Below are 23,420 nucleotides of genomic sequence, written 5' to 3' on the forward strand. Positions count from 1 at the left end.
GGCCCCAGACCTCTCCCTTCCTTCGCTGCCCCCATTCCCTTCCACGCTGTCCCTAACCCCACAAACATAACAGACACGGATCCAACTGTAAATGCATCTGGAGTTTAATCTTGCGTGGCTGCCAGGAAGAGGAGGGGGTCCGGGTGCTCTGGGTTCCGGATGGTTCTGGAAGCTGCTTTGCCGCCTCATCCACTCAGCTTGGCGAGGCCTCAGCCTCTGGGTTCACAGGGCCTCGGGGGTGACTAGGGCGGGGCCCGGAAGGCCAGGTAGGCCGCCAGGGTCACCAGGGCCGCGGCATAGGTGCACACCCCCAGCCCGACAGCCAGGACCCCCAGCAGGAAGGCGCGGCGGGAGGCAGCCCCGGCCCCCTGGAAATCCCCCTGAGCCCAGGCCTTGTTGGTCTGTGGAGGGGTTGGGGGCAATCATTCATGCCTCCCCAACCCATCCACTTTGCTTCTCCCTGGCCCTACCTCACCCTGACACCAGGCACCGGGACACAGGTGATGAATGAAAACATCTGTGTATGTATTCATAAGCCCCTGTCCCAACACATCTGAGCTTCCCAGGAGCCTCTAGTTGGGAATTCTGCCCATTTTACAGATGAGGACACTGAGGCCCAGAGAGGTGCTGTTTAGACTTCTGAGTTTGGGCTCTGCCACCTCCGGCTGTCCCCATGAGACTCTTTCATCCTGGAATTTGCCTATGGGATTCCTTCTCCCTCCCTCCGTTCCCCCAAGCAAGACCCGTTGGGTTTTTCTTTTTTTCTTTTCTCGTTTTTTGGGGAGGCGGGCAACACACCAGGCCCCTAAGGTTTTTTGGTGGTTTTTTTTTTTCTGAGGGGGGGTGATGCTCAGGGGTTCCTCCTGACTGCATTCAAGAATCACTCCTGAAGACCATATGGGATGCTGGGGACTGAACCCAGGTCGGCCGCATGCAAGGCAAGCACCCAGCCTGCTGTACTATTGCTACTATTGCTCCGGCCCCTAAACAAGGTTTTTCTCCTTCATCTTGAATCCACTCGTGCTCCCACCTCCCAGACTGACCTTCTGGGCCAGGCAGAAGGCAGTGATGCCCACGGGCCAGAAACAGCACAGCATGGAGAAGACAGCCAGGCCAACGTGGTCGTGGGGCTCGAGTGGGGTCACAAGGTCACCCTCGTCCCAGTCCGAGTCACTGTCGCTGGAGGATGTGTCCTGCAGGCGGGAGAAAGCCTGGGTGTGTGTCACATGCCTCCTCTTGCCTAGTCTTTGCTCCCTATAACCCCTCTTTGCCCACTCCTTGCTTCCCATAGCCCCCAAAACCAATCATACACACACACGCACACACACACACACACACACACACACACACACACACACACACACACGGCAGAGAGGAAGCTGCAGCTCCTGTTCCCAGAGATAAGCCCCTTCTCCACCCCTTCAACTCCCAGGACGTGATGGGTCAGATCACGCGAGTTACGGACCAGGATACTATCTCCCACCAGAACCTGCAGAGAAGGGGACATTGAGGCCAGAGATGTAGTACAGAGGGGAGGGCGCTTGCCTTGAACGTGGCCAAACCAGGTACTATCCCCAGCATCCCATATGGTGCCCCAGGGCCCTCCAGGAGGAAACCCTGAGCACTGCCAGTGTGGCCCAAAAACCAAGAAAGAAAGAAAAAGGGATGTCAGGGATGTCTGGAGAGCAGCTCTTTGGCCTGCCCATGATCTGCCCACACTGACTTTTTGATACAAGATCCTCACCGAATTTTTTTTTCCCCTGGGGATCACCACCTGGTATTACTCAGGGTTTACTCCTGGCTCTGCTAAGGAATCATTCCTGGTGGGCTCTGGGCACATGTGATGCCAGGATTGGACAGCTGCGTGCAAGGCCAGTGCCCTACCTGTGGTGTGCCCTATCTGTGGCTCTCTTTCTCTGTCTCTGTCTCTTGCTCTCTTGTGTTTTAGAACCAGAACGATGGCCCTGGGACATGCACATGTCTTGCATAAGTGAACCCTGGGGTTCCATCCCCAGCTCAGTTCTCCCTCTCCCAGGCAGTGCCAGGTGTGAGTTTGGTGGCCTCATCTGCCATATATATAACTTACATACCTCATTGATTTTGGGGGGGGGGGGTTACAACCAGCGATGCACAGGGGTTACTCCTGGATCTGCACTCAGGAATTATGCCTGGCGGTGTTCAGGGGACCATATGGAATGCTGGGAATAGAACCCGGGTCATCCGCGTGCAAGGCAAAAGCCCTACCTGCTGTGCTATCTCTCCAGCCCTACCTCATTGATCTTGTATCAAATACCTTACAAGGATCTTTGGAGGGGCCTCTACGCAGTGCTCAGGAGATCCTGTGGGGGCGTGGAGGTGGCACTAGCTAGTCTTGACCAGCCGGGCAGCTGGTTCAGCATGAGTGTAATACTGCGAACTGGAAAACTAGTAGGTTGGGCATTTTTGCCTTGCATACTGCCAAGTCATGTTGTATCCCTGGTATCCTCTGGGGTCTCCTGAGCACTGCCAGGTGTGATTCCTGAGTGCAGAACAAGGAGTAAGCCCTGAAAACTGCTGGTGTGGCCTCAAAAGAATGTAGTGCTGTTTGGGCCCTGCAGAGCTGGTGGCACCCAGGCCTCCTGGCAGTGCCCCAGCCTGCAGGACTGTATACCCATGGTGCTGCTTGAATCCGGGTTGTGCACACTGGCCAGGTGCCCTGGCTGCTGTGCTCTCTCCCAGGCCCTGAAGACAGTTTGATTTTGGGGTGATAAGGAACTTCTCCCAGCTCTGGGGCTATGAATTGCTGGGGACTGAACCCAAAACTGCATGCGAAGTGTGTGCGGCCTGTTGAGTTGGTTGACCTACTCTGCAAGATTGCTTTTTAAGGGTTTTTTTTTTTTTTTTGGTTTTGGGGCCACACCTTGCAATGCTCAAGGCTTCCTCCTGGCACTGAGCTCAGGAATCGCTCCTGGTGGGCTCAGGGGACCATATCTAGTGTTGAGGAACGAACTGAGGTCAACTGTGTACAAGGCAGACGCCCTGTCCATTGGACTATCATTCCAGCCCCACCCTGCATGATTTAAAAGTTACCACAAGGCCAGAAAAGAAGGGATAGTCCTGGAGGGCAGAGAAAGACCCCTTCTACCTGGCAGGCATTTGCAAGTCCCAGAAAAAGGAATCTTCTAGTCAGACCTCGAACTAGATTAAAAAATGATTTCCCTAGCTTCTGGATGCTCCTGGCACTCCCCCCCCAACCCCCTTTCCATTAACGCGCAGCTCCTACCTCAAGGTCAGGGGCCCTTGGCTCCCCCAGGCCAGCGCTCACGGAGGGAAGTGGTGGTAGGCACGGCCAGGCCCTCAGTGACTCAAAGATTGCCTCCTGGCCCAGCTCCATCTCACCAGGCTTCCAGATGGGGAATTCGCAGCTGCCAGCATCCACCAGCAGAGGCTGCTGGAGCTCTTGTAGACTGGAGCTGTCCATGCCAGAGGGACTTCCTGGAGGAAGAGGAAGCAAACTGTCAAAGTCTCACCATTCTTGCCCTGCCTGCTTGAGAGAGAGGTGCAGGACAGGGGCCAATGAGCATCGCCCTCGGCCCATTTTACAGGTGGTAAAAATTGAGGTCAAGAAAAGACAAGGCCATCTGGGGATGTGCCAAGAACTCTGGGCATTTGCCCTGCCCTACCACGGGCTCTCCCCAGGGAAACTCCACCTACCTGTCACACACTTACCCCAAACCAGTGTTTTCCAAATTGGGAGATAACACGTCCCGAGGGGTGCTGAAATGATGGGGCCAGCAGTCTCCTGAGCAAATGGAGGGGTACTTTCTGTTTGTTGATTTAAAGGGGAGTTTTTTTGTTTTGTTTTGTTTTTTGTTTTTTTCTGAAAAGGGGAGACAGCCAAGGAGGTAAGACAGAGGTCAAGGCATCTGCCCTGCAAGCGGCTGACCCAGGCTCAGTCACCAATACCCCAGAGAGTCCCAGGCCCCTGCCCCAAAAGAAGGAAAATAAGGGAACAGAAGGCCAAATGAGTTTGGGAATCCCACCTCCAAAGGTACAGTGGACCAGACACACGAATTCAGAGCTCTGTGCCCCCAGACCTGCACTCCCTATCTCTCTCCTTGCCTCCCAGGCAAGTCCCCCCGCCCCCGCTGCCTGGCACCACACACGGGTCCCCAAGACTCACCTGCCCCAAATAACTGCTCTTATGAAACTCCCCATCAGCGCCCAAACCTCCTCTTTATTATTATTATTATTATTATTATTATTTGCCTTTTGGGTCACACCCGGCGATGCTCAGGGGTTATTCCTAGCTCTGCACTCAGGAATTAATCCTAGCGGTGCTTGGGGAACTAAATGGGATGGCAGGGATCGAACCTGGGTCAGCCGAGTTCAGGGCAAGCACCCTTCCCACTGTACCATATCTCCAGCCCCTTATTTTATTTTTTAGTGGGTCACATTTGGCATTGCTCAGGGCTTACTCCTGGCTCTGCACTCAGGATTTACTACTAGTGGTGCTCTCTCTTGGGGATCATGTGGGATGCTGGGGATCCAACCCGGGTCAACCACATGCAAGGCAAACGCCCTCCCCTCCACCATCTATAGCCCAGCCCCAAACCTTCTAACACATCCCAGTGACGCCCATACCCCCCAGCATCACATGCCCCTCTTGACCCTTCCTTTGCACCCAAACATGCTTCGGGATCCCCTCCCCACTGGTGTCAAATCCAAGACCCCACGGGGCTTCCTGCCCATCCCCCAACTCCCCAGAACCCGAGTCTAAGCAGAATCCAACTTTGCATCCTTCCTTCTCCCCAACACGCTCCTCCCGGGGACACAGACACGGCCCTGGAGTGGCCCCCACGCTTCCGGCCCTCACGTCAAGCCCGGCTGGAGGCCGTTTCCTCCCCAAGGCTCAGAATCCCAGCACCCGGACCCCGGGGAGGGGCGGTGTCCCCGCCTCCGCCTGTCACTCACCGGTCCCAGGCCCCCTGCACTGACGCGGCCCTGGAGCTCGGGGTGGAGGCGCTCACTGAACCCCGCTTTCCTTCTCTGGGCACTCAGGTCCGGGGATGCTGGAGAGGTTGGGGCGCGCTTGCTGGAGGTCCCCCAGCAGCGCGCGGGGGCGGGGGTGGGGGCGGTCCCGCGGCCTGGGCGGGGCCTGGGGGGCTGTGAATGCTGATGGAGTCTCAGGATCTTGCGGGTCTTTGCATGCACCCCCCGGCCGGTACCCAAGACGTCGTCTCCTGTCCTCCAGGGCCTTCCTGGCGCGGCCCTGCCTCCCCCACCCCAGGAATGAGGCTGTGTGCACGCACACGCGCTCCCGCAGCTCGTCTCTCCCCCGGTCCGCGCGCGGCTGGCGGCGCCTGCATCCTTCCGCGCAGCCCTATGCCCGCCCCTCGTGCCGGGAAGAAACCGAGGCCCAGATCAGCAGGGGCTGCAGGGGCCGCGGATGCCCCTTCCGGCCCCAGGCGAGGCAGAGGTGGGGTGCACAGATTCTTGGGATTCAGTCCAGGCGACTCTTAGGAGTCGCGGTGGGCACCCATAGGCGCCTGAGTGGCCTTTACTGGCTTGAGGCGCTTGCCATGATCTCTGCGTAAAATACCCACCTCTCTGAACCCCAATTTTATTTCAGGTACGGAGCAGGGCACTGGAACCACATCCAAGCAGGGCTCAGGGGTCGCACCTGGCGATCAGGAGGTGCTGGCATCGAGCCTGTGTCTGCATTACCATGCAAGCCCCCTTTTTGTTTTTGCTTTGAGGCCTCACCTGGCGGTGATCCGGGCGATTCCTGGCTCTGTGCTCAGGAGCGACCACTCCTGGTGGGGCTGGGGGACCGTTTGAGGTAACAGGATGGATCAGGATCAGCAGTATACAGAGCAAAGACCTATGCCCTGTACTCTTTTCCTGTCCTGCAAGGGAGGCACCTCAGCCCCTGTGCCCAGAACCCCAATTCCTTTATTGATTACATGGGGTAAATGATCTTTGTTTGATAGACGTGGCAACATACAGGAACTTGCAATAAAGCCTTTTCATTAGGCAGATAACCAAGCCCAACATTTGCCCAAAGAAAAGCACTTGGAGCCTGAAGTTGTGAATAACTCGGGTTTCCACCATCTCCGTTAGTCTGATTAGGGGACCCTCCCTCCTCCCTCCACACACCCTCACCCATTGTCATGGAATTCCCCTTGCAGAAGTCCTGGGGCAAGGGCAGCTGGGCAGGCAGGAGGATTTCCCTCCTGATGGGAGGCCAGCCAGAGTTCCTACTGCCACAGGGCTCAAGGGCTCCGAGCCAGGAGTCCAGAAGCTGGCACTGGCGCTGGCTCCATCCCCACTCCCAAGTGAGCAGATGGTTTCTGCATGTGCACTTGGCTCAGCCAGGATTTCTGGCAGATGGGCAGAGCCCAGAGGGTGGATGACAGGGGACAGGGCAGGGCATCTGGGTGCCCCACCTCAGCGTTCCCCGCAGCTCCCCCTCACGCCGATTTTCCCGTCACTCATCACCATGAAACATACACATTCCTGCAGTTTGTACTGGGAATCGGCCCTGCCCCAGGGTTTCCCCGGGATCCACCCCAGATTGTCACCTGAGCCTGCCAGGAGTGTTCCCTGAGATCCCTTTCCTACCTATTTGGGGGTGGGGACATGCATTCCCCAGTTTCCCTAGGGGTCCTTTTGTTCCCCTAGAGGACCCTGGAGCTCCATTCATTTCCTGTTACTTCGCTGTACCCACCATCAACCTCAAGCTCTCTCTTTCTCTGTGGGATGAGAGGTTGACAAGAGATTCCTAGAGTCTTCGATAGACATAGCAGGGAAGTGGCACTCCTGGTTGCATAGCAAGTTTGCTGAAGAACGTGGTGTTTTCTGGGTTTGAGGACCACACTCAGCAGCGTTGGACAACTCCCCCTGACAGTGCTCAAGGAACATCTGAGCCAGGGTCAAACCAGCCCAGAGCTATAGTCCAGCCTTGCATGCTGCCTACCTGGGTTTGATCTCAGACACCACAAATGATCTCCTGAGCCCCACCAGGTGTGATCCCTGGACACTACCTGGGTGTGGCCCCAAAAAACAGCGCCTGAGAGATCATCAGGTAGGGCACTTGCTAGCACGGGGCTGACTCAGGTTTGATTCTTGGCATCCCAGATAGTCACTTAAGATTGCCAGAAGTGAGTGATCCCTGAGCACAGAGCCAAGAATCAGTCCTGAGCAGAGACAGTTGTGGCCCCCAAACAAAACAAATAAACCACAAAAAGAGAGAGAGAGAGAAACAAAGAAACAAACAAACAAACAAACCAGAGTTGGCAGCATACAGGGCAAGAGCTTTCAACCTTTCTGGCCACTGGAAGGCGCCCTCGTCTATACCCACAGTCCAGGAGCCCACTGCAGTCTAAAGTCTACACCACAAAGGCTGGTACATCTGGCCTCATCAGGGGAATGGGTAGCTCAGCGCTAATGGAGCCTCTCAATGCTGCAGCCCAAGCCACTCTTTTACTTCATCTGCTCCGGGAACAGTGATATCTGTAGGGCTGGGGAGATGGCTATGAGGGTTGGCGTGAGTGTATGTGCGTGTATGTGTGTGTATGTTGGTTTGTTTTGATTTGGGGGCCACACCTAGCTTGTGCTCTGGGGGTGCTTACTCTCAGCTCTGTGTCCAGGGATCCCCCTGAAGGTGCAGAGATTGAAGCTGGGACAGCCATGTGCAGGGCAAACACTTTATCTACTGTACTAGCTCTCCAGCCTCAGGATTGTAGGATTGGTGTGCAGGAGGCACTGCCTGGCTCCCTGAGCACTGAGCCATGTGCGGTCACTGAGCACCATCAATTGTGGCCCAAATTAAAGAACAAGGGTCTGGGGGGCTGGAGCGATAGCACAGCGGGTAGGGCATTTGCCTTGCACGCGGCCGACCCGGGTTTGATTCCCAGCATCCCATATGGTCCCCCGAGCACCGACAGAAGTAATTCCTGAATGCAGAGCCAGGAGTAACTCCTGAGCATTGCTGGGTATGACCCAAAAAGAAAAAAAAAAACCAAGAGGTCAGAGTGATAATAAAGTGAGAGGGCATTAGCCTTGCATGTGGCTGACCCAGGCTTGATACCTGCCTATCTCATATGGTCCCCTGAGCATCACCAGCAGTGATTCCTGAATGCAAAGCCAGGACTAACTCCTGAGCATTGCTGGGTATGACCCAAACCCAACCCCCCACCCCTGCCAAAAAAAGAAAGAACAAGAAGACATTTGCAGCATCATGGCGTTGACATATGTGTCTCTGGGCAAGGGGTGGTCACGTGGGCTAGACTTACACAATCTGCTAGTCCATCTCCAGAGCTCTGATGACCCACCAGCAGAAATATGTGCATTGGGCCTCCAAGACGGAGATCAAAGACAGCCTAACCCGGCCCTGCTGATCCCTGGGGCTGTGAATCCAAAACATCTGAGGCCCTGGAGCCCCTGTTCACTACCAGAAACTACCCAGGAGCCCGTCATGAGCATCAGGGCTCCCTTTTGTGATAAACGATGATTGGAGGAACATGATGTTTATAACTCTCGTGTGTTCATTTGTTGCCTTGTACACGTCCGACCTGGGTTTGATCCCCGGCATCCCATAAGGTCCCCCAAGCACTGCCAGGAATAATTCCTGAGTGCAGAGACAGGAGCAACCTCTGAGCATCGCTGGGTATGGCCCCCAAACAAAGCAAACAAAAAACCACAATCTAGTGTTTTTGCAGTGATGACTTATTACAAAATGGAAAATGGGAAAAGCTTAATAGTACAGCAGGTGGAAAATTTGCCTTGCATATTGCTGTCCTAGGTTTGATCTTGGTATCCAAGAGTAATCCCTGAGCATTGCTGGGTGTGCCCCCCAAAAAATACTCCCTTAAAAATGGAAAAGAGGGCTGGAGCAAGAGCAATAGCACAGCGGGTAGGGCGTTTGCTTTGCACATGGCCGACCCATGTTTGACCCCGAGCACCGCCAAGAGTAATTCCTGAGTGCATGAGCCAGGAGCAACTCCTGTGCAACACCAGGTGTGACCCAAAAAGAAAAAAAAAAGGAAAAGAGAGGTCAAAGTGATAAAACAGTGAGTAGGGTGTTTGTCTTATAGGTAGTTTACCTAGGTTTGATCCTTGGCACCACATATCAGTAGGAGTGATCCCTGACCACAAAAGTAGGAGTAAGCCCCTCAGCACTGCTGGATGTCACCCCAAAACAAAAATTTTAAAACTTTCAGAGAAGTCTGAGAGCTAGTACAGTGGTAAGGGTGCTTGCCTTGTACCCCCGACACCTCATAAGGTCCCCAAGCCCCCAGAAGTGACCCCTGAGCACAGAGCCAGAAGCAAGCCCCTGAGCACTTCCAGGTGTTGCCCAAATATATAGAATAAATAAAGAGGACAGAGAGACAGTACAGAGGTTACAGCACTTGCATTGCATGTGATTGTGGGTCAGGAACCTGTTGACATCCACAGCAATATGTGAGATCCCCAGAGCACAGATCCAGGGCTGGTGACAACAAAATTCTCTGATAGAATCAGACAGAACTATGATTTTGCCCTAGTGTTTTTTTTTTTTTTTTTGCTTTTTGGGTCACACCCGGCGATGCTCAGAGTTACTCCTGGCTCATGGACTCAGGAATTGCTCCTGGCGGTGCTCAGGGGACCATATGGGGTGCTGGGAATTGAACCCGTGTCGGCCATGTTGGCTGCGTGGAAGGCAAACGCCCTACCCACTGTGCTATCGCTCCAGCCCCTTGCCCTAGTTTTTTAATCTTTTTTAAAAATGTGTTTTGTTGACACACTGGCAATGCTCAGGGGTTACTCTGGCTCTGAGCTCAGGAATTACTCTGGGTTGTGCTCAGGGGACCGTATAAGGTGCTGGGGATGGAACCTGGGCGGGCTGCATGTAAGGTAAACACAGTACCTGCTGTACTATCTCTCTGGCCCCTAGTTTCTTCACCTTAAATAAGACTGATAGTACTAACACTGTGGGCTCTAAGGATTAAAGGACATCACACATACAAAAGGTTTAGTTTGCAAGAGCCAGTACAAAGAATGCAGTAAAGAAATGCGGCTTTGGGTCGGAGTGATAGTACAACAGGGACGGTGTGATAGTACAGCAGTGCCTTGCACACAGCTGACCTGGGTTTCATCTCCGGCATCCCATGTGGTCTCCTGAGCACCTCCAGGAGTGATTCCTGAGTGCAGAGCTATGAGAAACCCCTGAGCATTGCTGGGTATGACCAAAAAAGCAAACAAACCAAACCAAAACAAAACATGGCTTTCAAGTAGGTTCATCCCTGAAGTATTATCTTATTGGATTATTTTTTTATATATTAATAAACCTATTGAACTTGGAGCTGGTGGCTGACATTTGTAATTCCCATTGTGTTAAAAATAATAACAGGGAGTCAACCTGTACCCATGGGTCGAGTGCATCAGCATCAGCAGCTTGATGGTGCCTTCAGGCTTCCTGATACCCCCAAATCTGGCCACTGTGCCTCTGGCCAGACCCTAACAACTCGGGACCAAGTTTCCCAAGAAATTAAATAGCCAAAAGTTAGGTATGTGGGAGCCATGCCCAACAAAACCACCTCCAGTTCAGCTATACAAGCTCATTTATCGGCCTGGTTTCAGAAACCCATGAATTTCAAAAGAGATCAAAAGTCACAGTTAATCTTGCACCTGTAGAAGGCTGAACAGACAAGGGTAAATCAGAGTGAGGCAGGTCAGCCTGGTGCCTGCCCAAGCAGAGCCCCTGGCAGCTGCTTGCTCCCACAATCCAAAATCACTGCCATGCCCCTAGCCAGATTCCACCGCCTCTGGATAGACCTCACCAAGATATTAACCTGTTGAAAATTCAGATATGCGGGTTTTGTGACTGAAATCTCCAAGCTTTCTCAGAGTCGGTTTGAGCTACCTCCCCCCAACCCCCCACTTCCCCACACTCCTGGAAGCACTGGCAGTCACCCTCAATGAACCAACTCCAGTGCCATGTAAGCTCTTCTACTTGCTTCAGAGACCCATAAATAAATCTCGAAAGAGATCAAAAGCTGCAGTTAATCTCAGACCTGGGCAAGGCTGAACAGACTGGGGTAAATCGGAGGAAAAGGATCAGTCTGGTCCCCACCCAAACAGAGGCCCTGGAAGCTACTTCTCCCACAATCTGAAATCATGGTCATGCACCCAGCCAGACTCCACCATCTCACGATGAACCTCACCAAGATATAATCTGCTGAAAATTCGGGTATGTGGGTTTTGTGACTGAAATCTCTAGTCTTTCTTGGGGGTCAGGATAAGCTACCTCCCTGAACTTCTAGAAACCTCGGCAGTCACATCCACACCCAGTTAAGAAAAGTTCCTTTACCCTTACCTTCCAATAAAAATACTGAATAAACATGATGACCTCTTAGTATCTGTATTGCAAACCATAATGCATAAAAGGAGAGATAGAAAGAAGAAAAGTGCCTGTCACAGAGGAATTCTGGGAGGTGGATGAGAGGGAAACGGGGGACATCGGTGATGAGAAATTTACACTGGTGGAGGGATGGGTGTTGGATCATTGTATGATTGAAACCTAATCATGAACAGCTTTGTAATGGTCTATCGTGGATATTCAATAAAAAAAAACAGTAATAACAAATGAGGCTGGAGAGATAGTATAGAAATTAAGGCAATTGCCTTGCAATGCAGCTGACCCAGTTTCAATCCATGGCAGGGCATAGTTCCCTGATCATACCGGGATGACCCTTGAGCATTGTTGGTTGTGGCAGTTACAACCCCTTCCCTCTAAAATAACTAATGGGTTCCCTTTGTTTTGGGAGAGTTTTGGGGAGGCCACAAATGGCCATGTTCAGGGATTACTCCTAGCTCTACACTCAGAGCTTGGTGCTCCTTGGGGTGCCATACAGGATGCCAGAGTTCAAACATGGGTTGGATGCATGCAAGGCAAAACCCTACCACTGTCCTATCTCTCCAGTCCCTAAATTGTCTTTGGAACTTTTCTGTAAGGAAAAAGAAGCAAGGACCAAGCCACCCACACTCAACCAGTGGATGCGGGTTAGAGTGATAGGACAGTGGGGAGATGTTTGCCTTGCACTTGTTTGCCTGCGGCTGACCCAGGTTCCATCACTGGCATCCTATATGGTCCCCTGAGCACCACCAGGATAACTCAGTTGCAGAGCCAGGAGTAACCCCTGAGTATCTCCGGGTGTTACCCAAAACGTAAAAAAAAAAAAAATAAAACCCAACCCAAAAACCAACAGGTAGATGCACCTCCTCAAGCTTTCAGCACCACTGACTCATTCACGCTGTGTTCCATCCCCACCCCCCCACACCTCACTATTGCACAGTGATGAGAACCGAGACTCAGAGCCTTTGCAGGGTCACAAGACCTGTTACTGGCAGTCTAATTTGCAAGAATCGGACTTTCCGCAGAAAAAAAGATTTGGGTTCCTCATTTCTCATGCCCCTTCCCCTCCGGCTCCCGACTCCTGCACCCACGTTGCTCAGAACTGGGCTGTACTTCTGAGAAGGAAGTTAGATTTATCAGGCCTCAGGAGCCTTCGGAGAACTGAAAAAGGGAAGGGCACCTACACTCTCCAATTTCTCTGAATGAGGATTTTGATTTTGAGTTTTTTTTTTTCCAGTTATGAAGTAGGAAGATGTACATAACCACCTGAGGGTGATTCTACTTCCTCTTGGTTCAAGTCTCTGGGTTGTGGCCGGAGTCAGCGACGACAGGCGCACGGCGCATACAAGGATTTGCTTATTTTGAGAAGAGTACTTCAACTTTTCTCAGCCACACTCAACATGGCAGCCGTCCCAGCCACGCCCCAAATGGCGAAGGAAGAGACGTCATCCATCACAATTAACCCGCCCCCAAGCGGAGAGCTAGTGCCAATCAGTTACTCAGAGGGCGGGCTCAAGACGAAGAATTGGCCGCCGTTGCCCCAGCAACCAGCAACCACCCAGGAGCCCGGAGGCGGGCGCGGTTTCGGAAGGTTCCGCGCCTCAGCTTACTCGTGGTTAGGAAGGTGCTGGGAGAGGCGCAAGCCTGTCCTGGAAGGTCAGCGCCCGCAGAGAGAAGGACGGGCCAGACCCATGAACTACAATCCCTGACGCCGCTTTGGCCCTTCCTAACCGTTAGGAGCGCGGAGGTAGGAGAAACGCATGCGCGGAAAGCGCGGCCTTGGAGGCGGCCCTGCCCTCAGAACGCATGCGCCGCGTCGAGTGTGCCTGCTCGGCCGGATGGGGCGGGGCATTGGGCTTGGGGGCGGGGCCACGGCCCTCGGGGCGGGGCTTTGCGCGCAGTCCGTGGAAGTGTTTGTTTTGCGGGGATGGGGAATGAGTCGAGTTAGATGCCAACTTTTCAGCTCAGCCTTCCTTCTTTAGGGTTTCCCCGAGGTGGGAGCACCGCTAATCCCTCCGCGTGGTTTGAGGGAGCGAGCTTGCATTCCTTGCTCTGTCTCTGGCTCGGTGGGCATCAATTTCACCATCGGCCAGAGAGAGTTATAATTATACCCTCCTTACCGCACAAGACTGTGATTTTATTTTTCCTCTTTCAGGGCCATGGCTGAGGTTCACGTGATCGGGCAGATCTTGGGGGCTACCGGCTTCTCAGAAAGCAGCCTTTTCTGCAAGTGGGGCATCCACACAGGTATTCCTGTTGCTCGGCTCACTCACCCACCAGACCCCCAGCCTAAGGACTCCATCCTTCTTTACCTTCTGTTCGGAGCCCCCGATCGTTACATGCTCAGGGTCTCAGCACTCCTGGCTTGACCACACTTTCTGAGGCTCAGGCTTTCTCCTAATCTTTTTCCCATTTCATTCCCCCCCAACCCACTCCCCCTTTTGGAAATAGGAAAGTTTGTTGAAAAGTAGGAGAGGAAAGATAACTTCCCAGCTGGAGAGGAACTTAGTATAGGACCAAGTTTCCATTCCGTTCCTGGAGGTATAGGACTAAATATATATTGCTTATATATATATATAACTCACACGTGGAAGGGTGTGAGTTCCCATGCCATTTCTGGGGACCCTAGCTCTTCCTTTCTGAATGCAGAACCCCTAAGGACTATAGATAGACTAGTACCCCATTCTCCCAGTTCTTACAGCTGAGCCCTGGAATCTGAGAGAGAAAACAGATTAAGGCACTTACCTGGTTTGTACATAGTGAACCCTCATTAGATCCCTGAGCACTGTCAGGAGTGACCCCTGAGCACAGAACCAGGAGCAAGCCCTGAGTACCACTTGCTGTTGCCCACCCCTCCAACCCTTTCACCCCCACCCCCCCACCCCAAAAAATAACACCCATGAGCCCTAATTCAGCCATTTGGGCTTCATTCACCTTCTTAGGAATGACTGGGAGTCCTTCAAAACCTTAATTCTGTACATTTTGGGTGATAGGTGGTGGTTCTTGGGAGCTACTCCCGGATTTGTGCCTTGGAGTCACTCCCTGAGGTGTTCAGGGTTCCATGCAGTACAGGTGATGGATCTGGGGTGGGTTGTATTCACAGCCCCACTGGGCCCCCATCATGGAAACAAGGGTTCAGCACACAGTAGGTCTTCTGTGAACGTTCTCGTGGTAAGGGGCCAAGTCACTGTCTTTCCCAAAGTCTGCTTCTTTACCCCTGAAATGGGGTCATGCCATCACCCACCTCCTAGGATCATTGGTTTGTCCTGGAGCTGGGCTGGAGTTACTGAGGATCCAGCCAGAGTTCTAACTGTCCAGGCCGCTCATAGCTGGGGAGACAGTGCGAATAAACCGATGAAGTGTGTGCAGTTGATGGGGTGGGGAACCAGGAAGAAGGGGAAAGATACTGAGATCAGGGTAGACTTGACGATGGGAGGATGAGAAACTGAAACCCTCTGAGAAAGTGGCCCTCAAGAGGAGAGTTGCAGATCCTGAAAAGATGGGGAAAGCCAGGCCTGGGACCATGAAGGGCCAGAACTTTCCTTTTTTTTGTTTTTTTTTTTGTTTTGTTTTGATTTTTGGGTCACACCCAGTGATGCTCAGGCTTGCTTCTGGCTCTGCACTCAGGAATTCCTCCTGGCAGCACTCTAGGAACCATATGAGATCCTGGAGATTGATCCCGGGTTGGCTGCATGCAAGGCAGACGCCCTTCCTACTGTACTTTCCCTCTGACCTTGAGGGCTAGAACTTTCTAGGCAATAGGGACAGCTTGGAGGAGCACTGAGAAGCAGGCAGAGAGAGCTGGGGAGGCCACAGAGGGTAAGGAGGGCAGGAGAGAGGGTAGGAAATGAGTTCAGAAATTGGGGCTGTGGGACTGAAGTGATTGTACAAGGTGGGGGCGGAGAGGGCACTTGCCTTGCATGTAGCTGACCAGGATTCAATCCCCGGTGTCCCATATGGTCCCCAATGACCCCCCACCCCAACCACGCCCAAAAAAAAGAAGAAAGAAGGGGCATGAACCAAGCCACACAGGGCACTGGAACATATAGGGTAGAGAGAGAATTTCCCTAAGTCCTCTGGGTTCTTGAGGCTGGTGTGGCAGTGAAGTCCACATCGGGCAGATGGGTAGAAGAGAGGAACTCATTTAATTACAGACATCTGGAGGCTCCAAGCTGGGGTTCTAAAGCCAGTGGGGCAAAAGGAGGGTGTCTGCCAAGTATCTATCTATCTGTCTATCTCTCATCTCCCCTGCGCCATGGATGGGACGGGCCTGGGACTCCCGGGACAGAGGAGGAGCACTCACATGATTGGGGTGGGGGGGACTCGGATGATGAAGACCAGATGCTGGGGAATGAGCTGTTTGCCCTGCAAAGAGATTTCTCTCATAGAATGACTTTCCTGCAAACCTCCGCCAGCTCTCTGTGCTCAGATCTGTCCCATGGCTTTCCTATTTCCCTTTGCGAGATCACTGGGTTTTCCTTAGAACACCATGTACTTAACTTTCTTTTCCCCTAACCAGAAAAAAAATAAAAATGAAAACCAATCCAGCTCGGGTTCCTATACCTTCTCCTACAGAAAACACTTATCTTTCTTTACACATGGACTTTTTCCTTATCATTTCTGTTAACTTTAATTGCACACTTAAATTAGAATTTTTTTAGGGGGTATACCACACTCAGGAATCACTCCTGGTGAGCCTCAGGGACCAGATGGGATACCAGGGATTGAACTCAGGTCGGCAGCATGCATGCAAGGCAAACATTCTGCCCACTGTACTATCACTCCAGTTCCCTTAATTTAGAATTCCTTTTTTTTTTTTTCCCGCTTTTTGAACTACACCTGGCAGTGCTGAGAGGTTACTCCTAGATCTGTACTCAGGATTTACTCCTGGTGGTGCTTGGGGACCACCAGGGCTGGAGTGATAGCACAGCGGTAGGGCGTTTGCCTTGCATGCAGCCAGCCCGGCAGAGCCGGGTTCGATTCCTCAGCCCCTCTCGGAGAGCCTGGCAAGCTACTGAGAGTATTCAATATGCCAAACACAGTAACAAGAAGTCTCACAATGGAGACGTTACTGGGCCCGCTCGAGCAAATTGAGGTGCTTGGGGACCATATGGAATGCTGGGTGGGTCACATGCAAGGCAAATGCCCTACCCACTGTACTGTTGCTCTGGCCCCCTTAACTTAGACTTCTTAACCCTTAGGAACCTTCATGTCTTCTTTTCCTTCTTTCCATGAGGACAAGTTTGGGTCACACCTAGCAGTGCTCAGTGGTCACTCCCAGCTCTGTGCTCAAGGATTACTCCTAGTACTTGGGAGACAAAGTGGTGTTTGGAGTTCAGCTGCCCCTCCTGCATGCATAGAATGATCGCTAGCCTGGTGAGCTTGTTGGCTGTGAAGAGCCATAGTTTTTGGAGAGGGTGGGGGTCCGTGTTGGGGCCACAATTGGTGCTCAGGAGCTAGTCTTGGCTGTGCTCAAAGTCATGTTTTTTGATTTGGTTTTGTTTTTGTTTAGGGGTCACACCCAGCGATGTTCAGATGACTCCTGGCTCTGCACTTAGGAATTACTCCCAGCTGTGCTTGTGGGACCATATGGGATGCTGGGGATCGAACTTGCGTCCACAAATGCCCTCCCCCCTGTGCTGTCGCTCTGGCCCCTTAACTGCTCTTTCTAGCTGGGTCATCTGCTTCTTCCTAATACAGTTGTTTGAGGTGGCACACAGTCTATATAGTAATAGGCCAAGCTTTCTTGTTAATCTCCTGCAACAAGAAGCCAGAAACAAATCTTAAGTTGAGTAATTTCATGTTTCAGCAGTTTGTTTTATTTGGGAATCATCTGGATAGTCAGTGACTTTCCGACATTTAACTTCGCAAAACTAAAGTTTCAAGTTACCAAAAACATCTGAGAGATGGAACAAAACTGTTGCTGACATTCCCTTACAGAGTCTCACCCAACTCCATCTCTGGAAGCTGTTTACCCCCAGCAGTGAGAGATCGGTGGGGCTTAGCGAGCAGGCTTACCTGACCAGGGAATTCCAGCCTGGCGTTTCCGGGTTGAAAGTGCAAGTAAGTCTCCCATTAATAGACTTGGTTTGGTGATGCAGGTTTAGCACCAGCAACTCGGTTTTGAGCCTGATGTCTCTTGACGCTAGTCAAGGTACTTCCCAACACCAAACCGGTTCTGGGGCCAGAGCGATAATACAGTGGGGAGGGCATTCTCCTTGGATGCAACCAGCCTGGTTCGATCCCCAACACCCCATCTGGTGTCCCAAGCCCGCCAGGACCCCAAAATCAAAAACAAACCAACAAAACCCAAACCAATTTGTATTCTGGATTTTTTTTTAAATTTTTTGGACCACACCCAGCAGTTTTCTGGGATTACTCCTGGCAGTGCTCTGGGGACCCTCTCTGGTGCCAGGGATTGAACTTGGGTTTGCCACATGTAAGGCCAACCTTACCTACAATATTATCTCTATGCTTGCTTGCTTGCTTTTCCTTCCTTCCTTCCTTCCTTCCTTCCTTCCTTCCTTCCTTCCTTCCTTCCTTCTTTCCTTCCTTCCTTTCTCTCTTTCTCTCTTTCTCTCTTTCTCTCTTTCTTTCGAGGGGGGCACCATACCCGGTGTGCTCAGGGATCCCTACTGGTGGGCTTGCGGGGATCATATGGAGTGCAGGGGACCAAACCCAGTTGTCTGTGTGCAAGGCAAGTTCCTTACTTGCTATACTGGCTCGCTCTGGCATGTCTGTTTTTCTTAGGAGATCCCCTCCCCCGCCCCACTTTGGTGTATGACTGCATCATTATAGTTTTTTTTTTTCATGCCCTTATTATAGAATTTTGTTTTTTCAGAAATCCTTTCAAGGGGTGGTGGAGAGAGCTCAAGTGGTGGAGCAAATGCCATGCAGCGCCCCAAGTTAGATGCCGGTTCTGCAAGCCCTTCTGTCCTCCAGCCCCCGTGCCCCCAGTATGACCGGGTGTTGCCCTTCTAAATAAAAAATTCTAGGGACTGGAGTAGTAGTACAACAGGTAGGGCATTTTCCTTGAACCTAAGCCAGCTGGGTTTAATCCCAGCATCCCATATGGTCCCCTGAGCACCACCAGCAATAATTTCTGAGTGCAGAGCCAGGAGTAACCCCTGAGCATCACCAGGTGTGACCCAAAATGCCAAAAAACAAAAACAAAACAAAAAACCCCAAAACTTCCTTATCTCTTGTGATCAGCTGTGCCTGCTCTCTGGTTTATTCTGGGAGCCCAGTGGTCCTCAGGGCTACTCTCACCTCAGTGCTTGGGGGGGGCATGTGGGCTTGGGGATGGAACCCAACCCAGGTGTCCTACATACAAAGCATGCACCCCAGATTGCTGAGTTTGCTCTTACTCTGGCTTTTTTTTTCTTTTCCCTTTTTGGGTCACACCCTTCGATGTTCAGGGGTTACTCCTGACTCTGTGCTCAGGAATTACCTGGTGATGCGTGAGGGACCCTATGGGATACTGGGGATTGAACCCCAGTTGGCCATGTGCAAGGCAAACGCTCTGCCCCCCTATACTTTTGCTTCGGCCCCATAGGCTTTGTTTTTTCTTAATCTTGGGGAGTCAGTTATCTGAATCTTGTGATCTCTTAAGAGCTGACAGGTGGACTCAGGACACATCTCAGAGGCTGTGTCTGTGCTCTGCATGCAGGAGCCCCGAGTTGAATCCTGGGCACCAGATGATTCCCTGGGTGGCTCTGGGTGTTGCCCCAAACCCAAACAAACAAGGACAACAAAAAAGTTTATTGGTTTGAGTTGCTATTTCAATTGTTAAGGTAAGAAGGCCCAGACAAGGATCTTCTGAATTGACAAAAAATGAAGTTTGAGACTTTTTTAATTTAAGTGCTCGTATCATTAACAGTATCGGAGAGGCACCTATGGAGAGAAACTGGCAAGGAAAAGGAAGTTGTTTGAAATATTAAAGCTTTCTTCTGACTTACTCTGGGTGTGGCTCTGGATCCTGGGGCGATAATATCCTCCTCACCCTCAGGGAACCCTGAGCTTGGCTAACTCTGCCAGGAATACTTTCTGTTTATCCAGCAGAAATCTGAAAAGATATTTGGATTTTTTGGGGGGATGTGGGGGAGGGGTTGTGACCACAGCTGGCAAGTGCTCAGGGCTGACTCCTGGCTCTGTGCTCAGGGATCACTCCTGGTGGACCATGCACAGTGTCAGGATAGAATCCAGGTCAGCCAAGGGCAAGCCTGTACTATGCTCTGGTCCATCAGACAAGGTGTTTAGAAGGATTTGTTGTTGTTAGTTTTTATGGATCACACTCAGTGATGCCCAGGGGTTACTCCTGGCTCTGCATTCAGGAATTACTCCTGACAGTGCTCAGAGGACCCAATAAGATGCTGGGAATTGAATCCTGGTAGACCCTGTGCAAGGCAAGTTCCCTACGTGCTATATACTATCTGTCCAGCTCCTGGAACCCAATTTTTAAAACAATGGCTTGGGAGCAGACAGATGCTACAGCAGGAAAGGAGCTTGCCTTACACATAGCTGGCCCAGGTTTAATTCCCAGCACCTCATGCCCCCCCCCCCAGGTGATCCTTGAGCACAGAACCTGGAGTCAGTGCTGAGCATCACAAGGTATGTCCCCAAAACCAAACCAAAACAAAAAAACTCAATTTGTGCCACCATGGAAGTCTGGAAGACGTTCCCTCTATTTTGTTTTTGTTTTGGGGCTACACCCGGTGATGCTCAGGGTTACTCCTGGCTCTGCACTCAGCACTTATTTCTGGTGGTGCCTCGGGGACAATATGGAATGCTGGGATCAAACCGGGTCACCAAGAGTCCTCCCTGCTATGGCTATGGCTCTCTGGCTCGGGCTCTGCATGATGTTCCTTCTGAATGCTGGTGACCAGGGAGGTCAAAAAGCCAAACCTGTCAGGCACAAAATGCAGATCTTGGTCTAGGAGGTTTTGGTTGGGCTGTCTTGCGTGGGGCTGGATACAGGTAGACAAACTACTCTGCATAGCTTTGGAACCCCTGGAGCCTACCCTGAGAGGGGGAAGGAGAGGTGTTGGATATTGCGCTGCCCTGCCTGGGAGCTGACCACAGGTTGGCAGGGGGTGTGGTGGCGATCTTACTCTAACAGTGATCAACTTTTTCCATCCCAGGTGATTTATTTTTTTCTTTTCTTTTTTCCACTCTCTTTGTTTGTTTTGTTTCAGGACCATGCCCGGCAGTATTCAGGGACTGCTCCCAACTCATTGCCTGAGGATTGCTCCTGGCAGTGTTTGGGGGACAATATGGGATGCCGGGATTGATCAATCCCATGCCATGCCAGGGATTGATCTTGGGCCTCCCACATGCTCTGCACGCATGGCTTGCTCTGCCCATTGGGTTATCTCTGTGACCCCTGGGTGACTTTTTTTTTTCTTAAGCAGACTTCAGTTTATTTCTCCTAGTTTGAATACTTCCTGTACTCCTTTCAAGCCAAGACAGAACGATTCATGGGATTTTTAATAAACATATTTATTCTATCAGTGTTTTGCTCTCAGACACATAATATTTATTATCCAATCAAATCCAGTGTGGCTTCTTTTTGGAGGAAGGGGGTTTGGGCCATTTCTGCAGTATTCAGGTGATACTCCTGGTGCTGTGTGCTCACAGATCACTCCTGGAAGGACTGGGGACATATGCAGTGCTGGGGATCAAACCAGGGTCATCTGCATGCAAGGCAAGCATCTTAACCCCTGGCTTCTCTCTCTGGCCCTGAGCACTGAGATTCTATCTGAGATGTCGGGCTCTAGAACCCCCACAGGGATTTCACAGAGACCCCTGCCCCCCCAAATGCCAGGCAGCACTATGGTGTATTCCATGCCTGCCCCATCTGTGTTCCCTGCCTCTCACTGCAGGGGCGGCATGGAAACTCCTCTCCGGCGTGCGGGAGGGCCAGACACAGGTGGACACGCCGCAGATAGGGGACATGGCCTACTGGTCCCACCCTATTGACCTGCACTTCGCCACCAAAGGCCTCCAAGGTGAGTTCCAGGCCTGGGTTGCTGGGGTGGGGGCTGGGGGAAGAGATGGGAATGAGCAGCAGCCAAAGATGTTGGGATTGGAAATACTAGGTCCTGTCCCTGTCCCCCTGTTTCAGTCTTGAGGCTCTGAGACTGGCCTGGGAGAGGTGGAACTATGGAGAGCCTGGGGCTAGGGCCAGGTCCTGGGACCAGGAGAGGGGCAGGGCTGGGGTTTGGGGACCTGGGATAGGGACAGGGCCGGGGTCCCAGGACCAGGGAGAGGGGTAGGGCTGGGGACTGTGCGCAGGGCAGACTTTCAGCTTTTTTTGTTTTGGGGGCCACAACTGGTGGTGCTCAGGGATAATGGCTGGCAGGACTAGGGGTACCAGGGATGGAATGTGGGACTGGGGGGGCCCTGATGGATACTCCCAGCAGATGTGAGTCTGAAGTGCCACCAACTACCTTAGGGACTGTGGTGGACCTGACCAATCACTGTCCCCTCAGTCCTTCGAATGGCAGGACCATCGCACAGTGCCATCCCCTGGCCTCTGCCCTTTGCCCATTATAGTCCTTAGGGTCCCCGCTGGCTCTTCTTTTTTTTGGGGGGGGGTTACACCCTGCTATGTACCGGGGTAACTCCTGGCTCATGCACTCAGAAATTGCTCCTGATGGTGCTTGGGGGACCATATGGGATGCTGGGAATCAACGCGGGTCGGCCACGTGCAAGGCAAAACACCATACCTGCTGTGCTATCGCTCTAACCCCCAGCTGGCTTTTCTTGTGAAGCGCACAGTACCCACCTCTTCCCTCACCCCAGCAGCCGGCCAGTCTGCCTCACCACTACCCAGACTACTGCCACCCCTGCAGAGATCCTGCGTGAACCCCGAGTCCCACCCACCATGGCCCTTCTCTCCAGGGTCAGTCAAACCCTGACCCTCTGGTTCCTTCCCTCTCCCCTCGCCCCCGCAGCTGCGTGCTGTGTCCCCCCACCCCACGCACCACCTCAAGGCATCTGCTGCAGCCTCCATGCCCAGCGCTTCCCTTCCTAAGATGCAACCCCGCCCCCACCGCCTGCTCCCAGGCCTGCTCCGGGCCCCACCTCCCCACACACCCTATAATTTGCTTATTTACTCCCTTCCCAGGCAGGAATTCTTGTCTGCTTGCCCCATGGCTGGGTCCCCCAGTTTTGAAGGAATCAGCCAGGCACGTGGGGGCTGGATCTCCAAGGGTGCCCAGTTGTATCCAAGGCCACTGGGAAGCTGGGGATGTGAGTGGAGGCAGATGGTGGGGTCCTGAGTCAGAGGAGTATGGGGAGGACCATAGGGAGGAAACCGGGGTGATGTGTGTGGGACAGGTGCCCAGGATTAGGCCGAGCAAGTCTCTGAGAGGAGAGACCCTGGAGGGGGTCCGCAGAGGCCAGACCCAAAGGGCGTGGAGGATATGGGCCTTCGGGGAGTCATGGCAGGGAACAGGGTCCAGCAGATTCCCCATGTCCCCATCCCTGTCCTGCAGGCTGGCCAAGGCTCCATCTCCAAGTGTGGTCCCAGGATAGCTTCGGCCGCTGCCAGCTTGCAGGCTACGGCTTCTGCCACGTGCCCAGCAGCCCCGGCAGCCACCGGCTGGACTGCCCCACTTGGCGGCCCCTGGGCAGCTGGAGGGAGCAGCTGGCGAGGACCTTCGTGGGCGGCGGGCCCCAGCTGCTGCACAGCGACGTGGTGTACAGCGGGGCCGAGCGCTACCGCCTGCACACGGCGGCTGGGGGCTCAGTGCACCTGGACCTCACGCTGCTGCTGCGCCACTTCCAGCGCTACGGAGTGGAGTGCTGAGCCGGGACCGGATGCCCGCGCACCCCAGGACCCAGAGCCCCAGCCGGCGCACCCCGAGACTCCGGCCGCAGGCGCATCCTGGGACCGGTCCGGGGCCTCGACCCCGCTGGAGCTGACTCTGTCCTGGCAGGGATGCCCAGTGGCCGCCCTTCTTGGGGGCCGGTTTCCCCATCTGTAAAATGGAGGGGGTGGGGGCCAGGCAGTGCCCAGGTGGGGCTGGGGAACCCCCGC

At 53.0% G+C, this 23,420-nt stretch overlaps 2 protein-coding genes across 4 annotated transcripts; one reads left to right on the forward strand and one right to left on the reverse strand.

Annotated features, from left to right (window-relative positions):
* Positions 1-80: 80 nt before the first annotated feature.
* Positions 81-17,554, reverse strand: TMEM91 (transmembrane protein 91). Of its 3 annotated transcripts, none has more exons than XM_056136792.1 (4): positions 17,544-17,554; positions 3,263-3,474; positions 1,044-1,193; positions 81-401 (listed from the first exon to the last, which is right to left on the reverse strand). In XM_056136792.1, exons 2-4 carry the CDS (start codon positions 3,458-3,460, stop codon positions 243-245), a joined length of 507 nt encoding a protein of 168 aa, XP_055992767.1. In that variant the 5' UTR covers positions 3,461-3,474; positions 17,544-17,554; the 3' UTR covers positions 81-242. The 3 variants fall into 3 exon arrangements, with proteins under 3 accessions (XP_055992767.1, XP_055992768.1, XP_055992766.1); XM_056136793.1 differs by lacking the exon at positions 17,544-17,554 and adding an exon at positions 3,709-3,833 and having other exon boundaries at positions 81-242; XM_056136791.1 differs by lacking the exon at positions 17,544-17,554 and adding an exon at positions 3,709-3,833.
* Positions 12,931-23,242, forward strand: B9D2 (B9 domain containing 2). Its single transcript, XM_056136790.1, has 4 exons — positions 12,931-13,124; positions 13,533-13,624; positions 21,259-21,384; positions 22,876-23,242. The coding sequence occupies exons 2-4, from the start codon at positions 13,537-13,539 to the stop codon at positions 23,187-23,189; spliced, it is 528 nt and encodes a 175-aa protein (XP_055992765.1). The 5' UTR covers positions 12,931-13,124; positions 13,533-13,536; the 3' UTR covers positions 23,190-23,242.
* Positions 23,243-23,420: the final 178 nt, after the last annotated feature.

Source organism: Sorex fumeus, unplaced genomic scaffold (assembly GCF_029834395.1).
Source record: "Sorex fumeus unplaced genomic scaffold, SorFum_2.1 ptg000122l, whole genome shotgun sequence".
Taxonomy (NCBI): Eukaryota; Metazoa; Chordata; class Mammalia; order Eulipotyphla; family Soricidae; genus Sorex; species Sorex fumeus.

What these genes read in the sequence shown, in the direction of transcription:
- TMEM91 (XM_056136792.1), bottom strand. Translation starts at nt 3,460, where the DNA reads ATGGACAGCTCCAGTCTACAAGAGCTCCAGCAGCCTCTGCTGGTGGAT. An exon ending in CAAGGGCCCCTGACCTTGAG is followed by an intron (nt 1,194 to 3,262) that starts GTAGGAGCTGCG and finishes TCCCGCCTGCAG; the next exon opens with GACACATCCTCCAGCGACAG. An exon ending in CCTTCTGCCTGGCCCAGAAG is followed by an intron (nt 402 to 1,043) that starts GTCAGTCTGGGA and finishes ACCCCTCCACAG; the next exon opens with ACCAACAAGGCCTGGGCTCA.
- B9D2 (XM_056136790.1), top strand. Translation starts at nt 13,537, where the DNA reads ATGGCTGAGGTTCACGTGATCGGGCAGATCTTGGGGGCTACCGGCTTC. An exon ending in CAAGTGGGGCATCCACACAG is followed by an intron (nt 13,625 to 21,258) that starts GTATTCCTGTTG and finishes CTCTCACTGCAG; the next exon opens with GGGCGGCATGGAAACTCCTC. An exon ending in CGCCACCAAAGGCCTCCAAG is followed by an intron (nt 21,385 to 22,875) that starts GTGAGTTCCAGG and finishes CCTGTCCTGCAG; the next exon opens with GCTGGCCAAGGCTCCATCTC.